At 38.7% G+C, this 5,494-nt stretch overlaps 1 protein-coding gene across 1 annotated transcript; it reads left to right on the top strand.

Moving 5' to 3' along the window:
* Nucleotides 1-235: 235 nt before the first annotated feature.
* On the top strand, nucleotides 236-1,224 carry LOC114578445 (protein NEN1-like). Its single transcript, XM_028691631.1, has 2 exons — nucleotides 236-768; nucleotides 1,091-1,224. The coding sequence occupies exons 1-2, from the start codon at nucleotides 453-455 to the stop codon at nucleotides 1,222-1,224; spliced, it is 450 nt and encodes a 149-aa protein (XP_028547464.1). The 5' UTR covers nucleotides 236-452.
* The last annotated feature ends 4,270 nt before the right edge of the window (nucleotides 1,225-5,494 follow it).

The raw sequence follows: 5,494 nt of genomic DNA on the forward strand, positions 1-5,494 counted from the left end.
CCAAACAGTTTCTCAAGATTTAACAAGATTTAACATTTAACATACCAAACAGTTTTTAGGATTTAACACATTTCGGATTTACTAAATCCGGATTTACAGGATTTATTAAATCCCACTAAAGTTAAATCCCACTTGTTGCCAAACAGCCCCTAAATGTCCCCAAAAAAAAAAAAAAAAAACTCTACTAAAAAAGTATTGATTTTCGACTTAATCCTCTTAAAATTCTGACCGGCAACCTGGGCAAGCTTGCGCGAATCGGCCATCGCATTCCAGCTAAAGTCTACTCCGTGACGGGATGAAGCATAAAAATGAATACTTCCCGGGGTAAGGTTGGGTTCCTCACATCGGAAGCAAAGTGTCGAAGGCTGCAACAAATTCGCTAGGCGTTGGCCGTTGGGAATCCGAAATATTATAGATAGAAACAATACGAAAGTAGAGAGCGAGAGAAAGAGATGGAGCCAGCAAGGCCAAATCAGCAAGATGACAAGACGATGATTGCGTTCTTCGATGTCGAGACAACTGTGCCATCCGGTTCCCGACGCCGCGGCGGCGGCGGCGGCGGCGGGTACTACCTGCTGGAGTTTGGGGCCATCTTGGTGTGCCCTCGTCGGCTGATTGAGGTGGACAATTTCTCCACACTCGTCCGACCATCCGACCTCAACGCTATCTCGTCATTGTCTATCCGCTGCAACGGCATCACTCGTGATTCGGTCTCCAACGCCCCCTACTTCGTCGATGTAGCTAACAAAGTTTTCTCCTTCCTACATGGTATTCACAAATTTTGGATTTTGTAAAAGATTAAGCATACACAGCTCACCTCGTCCTAAGAGGCCTTAGATTGGAGTCTTATGTGATGGGCATGTGAGTTTGCTTTAATTGATCTAAATGTCCCCAAAAAATTTAAAGATGTAGGAACATTCTAGTTATAACATACCTTAAGAAAAGCTTATCAATTTGTTACATGCTTTCTAGAAGTTTCTATAGCTAACTTATATATATTACTACTATAGTAGGATGAGTCATTAATGAATATTATGCTATTTTGAAGCTTGTAAGCTTGTATTGGTTCTTACTTTTGTATTTATTCTAGCAAATCTATTTCTTCCGCTGATCCATCACATCAGTTGGTATCAAAGCTTGGAGCTTGTAACGAATAACAGAATGCCAAAGAAGATGGATTGTCGACAACGATCAACGTCGAAGAAGATGGACGGTCGACGATGATCGACGCCGCGAAGCCCTTTGGGCAGCTCAAGTGGATGCCTCAATTGATCGAATAGATGATTTATTGTCTAAATTTGGTTGTTTCGTAGAGAAAATACAAAGAAGAATATCAGCAACCATATCTGTGCTTTCACCCCTCTCTTTGCGACAGACTCTGCTCCCGCTCTCACTTCCACTCCAATGGCGCGATCCCCTGCTTGACCACTCAATCCGCAATCATCCCGCAACCACACACGCCCTGTCCCCCATTCCTCTCCTGATCCAAACAATCCACTATTTCCACTTCACTACAGCCGCTCGCTCTCAATCTGGTCTCCAACACTCCGCATGACTTCAGTTGGCTCCCAATCAGCGTGACCTTGGCACCTTCGCTCACGTAGGACCAGATTACCTGCTCTTTCGACTTTTATGTATCGAAGATCCATACAAAGGAATCATCCTAAATGCTCGATCATGCTTTGCACTCACACAACCTGCTCTCGCACTCAGTGCATACGACTAGCACGATTAGAACGGTTACTATTTCCATTGTGGAGAAGGAGGCTAAGGAAGAAAGTGTAGCTGAAACAATGGAGAAAAACATGGAGAAGAGGTTGGCTTGTCGTTGGATCTCAACCACCACCAAGAGGTCAGAAAGATGCGTCCTCCGTTATACTCCAGTTTGAACTCCGAGAGCCTAAAAGTCCATATGAGCCATAATCTCCACAAAAATGACTACAATGGCGTCAGTGATTTTACAGATTACATCTTCTTAGGCCGATATTTGTCTCTAATGTCACGATCCGACCCGAATACTCGAATTAACAAGGCATGAACATGCAGTCGGACAGTTAAGACAAAGTGCATGGTTAAGACAAATACTATTCTTACTTATAACAGTAATTTCTAACAATATACAAACATTGAAGAACCACTAATAAAATTTTTCCATCTAACTACTAATTAAAATTTTCATATAATTAACATTGACATAATCCATAGATTACCTACTTGCATTTGTGCGCCGTCTTCTGTAGACATATTCCTCTTCTTTTTCAAAAATTTCTATTTTTCTAGAGACTTAACTGAAAGTTTAATTTAATATATTAAGTTTACATGATAAACTCGGTTGGTAACCTTTCTATATATATAAAAATTAAACATATATAAAATATAATGTATATAACATTTGATATATGTATTATCTTATATATATATATATTTCAATTTTACTTCCTATTTTTTTACATGTGTTTTAAGTATATATCTCTTTCATATATTCATATACCTTTACATACTCTCATGATAATTTATGTATGTTTTACTATCCTATGTGTATTTGAATTTACAATGCATTACTCATAACAGTCTCAACAATGAGCAAAACAATTATCTAAAATATTCCTTCAGAATGAAAATAAAACTATAACAATAAAATTATGTACAACTATAATTACCCACTTTGAATATTTTCAAGCTTTAATTCTTTCCAAATCTTGAGCTTTGTTGTAGATTCCAATACTTGTCTCAACTTAATTATAAAAATCTTCCACTGTTTAAATAACATTAATAAGATCTTACTTAATATAAACCTTCAACTTGGAGTTCTCAATCATAAAGCAACATCAATGTTTCCTATTCTTCTTACAACGATAACTAATTTACTTCAACATAAAAGAGCTCTAATTCATACCAAAATTTCTGCAATAATTATCTTACCGAAATCTTCCTTCCTCGCAAATCTCCTTCATTCACTATCAAACCAATGCTTACTATAATTGAATTCTTCCTACAACAATAATTTCTTCAATTAACAAATGAGAATGGAAATTCATATCTAAATCAAATTAATTAATAGTTCACTTACTCTTTATTTTACTATCTTTATGGATCCATCCTAAGAGGCTTCTTTGGCCTTCCCAATCTCGCTGAGGTTAAGTTGCAGGACAATCTCCCCATCAGTGGATTCCCTGACACTACCAAATCTCGTATCTCGTCCAATATGGGCCAGCTTACCCTCTTGAACAACCGCCTCTCTAGTCCTCTCCCTTCATCAATCGGTTATTTCTCTGCTGTCTAGAAGCTTCAATTCAACCAAAACCTCTAAATCGGCAACATCCTAGACATCAATCAGAAGAGTTTTGAGAATGAGTTCAGAGCCTTGATCGAGATGCGGCACCGGAACACAGTGAAACTCCATGGATGTTGCTTAAGAAAAGGGGTGATGTACCTTGTGTATGAGTGCTTGAAAATAGGGAGTTTAGTAATGGTGCTGTACGAGGAAGAAAAGGAAAATTATGAGCAAGTCATGAGAAGAGATGATGTTAAAGCAATCGTCATTATAGGTGCTCTAGAAAAATCAGTTAATGGGCCTGAAATTATTAGTCAATACTATGGTGGAAGTGAGCAAACATTAAATGATATTTTTGATTCAGTAAGGAGAGTTGATCTGGTTGTGGTCTTTATTGATGAGCTTGATGCCATTCTTCCATCATGGATGGGTGGAGGCGATGAGTTGTCTCTTAAAATGCTCACAACTTTGCTAAAATTGATGGATGATACTAAAATATTCGATGGAATTCTTATAATTGATGCTAGAAATCAACCCGACAGTATTTATTCTACCCTAAGATGACTTGGTAGATTAGATCGAGAAATTGAAATAGGAGTATCGTCTCCAGTTCAACGATTAGGTATATTGCATACTCTTAAAAATATGGATCATTCACTAAGTAACAGTGTGATCGAGTCATGGCTTTTGAAACATATGATTTTGTTGGTGCTGATTTAGCTGCTCTATGCAATGAAGCTGTAATGACCGTCCTTCATCGCATGGTTGAAATATCAAGAACATATGCTCATTTGAATAAGCTTGTGGGCATGCATCAAAGACGCAAAATTTTTAACCCAGGTGGATTGCTTATGATTTATATACCTCCCTCCCTCCTGATGATGCACCTCAACGGAGTGAACTCTTTTGATGCAAGGGGAGTATGATATAGGAACATCCTCGTTATATTATACCCTAGGAATAACTTATCAATTTGTTACATGCTTTTTAAAAGTTTCTATGGCTAAGTTATATATATTATTATTGTAGTATGATGAGACATTAATGAATATTATACTATTTTGAAGCTTGTATTGGTTCTTAGTTTTGTTATCATTCCAGCAAATTCATTTCTTCTATCAATTCACTACTTCAGTTGGTATCAGAGCCTGGATCTTATGAAGAATGATGAACTGCAGAAGAAGATGAGCTGTCAACGACGATGGACACTAAAGATGGGTGGTTGACGATGATCGACGCCGCGAATCCCTTTGGGCAACTCAAGTGGATGTCTCAATTGATCGAATAGATGCTCTATTGTCTTAATTCAGTTGTTTCATTGAGAGAATACGAAGAAGAACATCGACAACTATTCCGGTGCATTCACCCCTTTTTGCATGACCCGCCCTGCTCATGCTCTCACTTCCACTCCAATGGCATAATCCCCTTCCCGATCACTCAATCCGCAATCATCCCACAACTGCGCATGCCGATCCCACATTCCCTCCCGATCCAAATAACCCGCTCTAAACAATCCAACGTTACCACTTCGCTGCTACCTCCCACTCCCAATCTGGTCTCTAACACTCCGCATGACTTTAGTTCTTTCTCAATCAGTGTGACCACGGCACCTTCGCTCACACAGGACTAGATTCCTCGCTCTTTTGACTTTTATGTATCGAAGACCCAGACAAAGGAATCATCCCAAATGCTTGATCATGCTTCGTACTCACACGGCCTGCTCCCACCCTCAGCGCACGCGACTAGCATGATTGGAACGGTTTCTATTTCCATTGTGGATAAGGAGGCTAAGGAAGAAAGTGCAATTGAAATGGTGGAGGAAAAAAACAGAGAAGAGGTTGGCTTGTCGTTGGATCTCAGCCACCACGGAGAGCTCAGAAAATTGCGTCCTCCACTATTGATGTAGACAAGGGGGGGGGTCAACACTAGTCCAAAATAAATCATATTTTGGCTTCCCTTGAGTCTAGTAGTTCATCATATTTGAGCTAAACTTTTAGTTCATTTATGAGCTGAACTTTAGTTCATTTATTGAACTAAGGGTTAGCTCATTATGAGCTAACAATTTTAGTTCATATTTATCTTTATTTAAATGCACTTTTATTATAGTTTTTAATGTCTTAAAAGTTGTCTCTTGGATTTCCAAAATATGGATTTTGGGAATCCAAGATTGTTGTTTAGTCTTCCCATGTGTGGCTCCTTGAATTCCACCATGGGAAGTTG

This window comes from Dendrobium catenatum, unplaced genomic scaffold (genome assembly GCF_001605985.2).
Source record: "Dendrobium catenatum unplaced genomic scaffold, ASM160598v2 fragScaff_scaffold_156, whole genome shotgun sequence".
NCBI lineage: Eukaryota > Viridiplantae > Streptophyta > Magnoliopsida > Asparagales > Orchidaceae > Dendrobium > Dendrobium catenatum.

Bases quoted from the DNA above. Each gene is read 5' to 3' on its own strand.
- LOC114578445 (XM_028691631.1), top strand. From the start codon at position 453: ATGGAGCCAGCAAGGCCAAATCAGCAAGATGACAAGACGATGATTGCG. The intron at 769-1,090 runs GTATTCACAAAT...TATTTATTCTAG, and splicing joins AGTTTTCTCCTTCCTACATG to CAAATCTATTTCTTCCGCTG.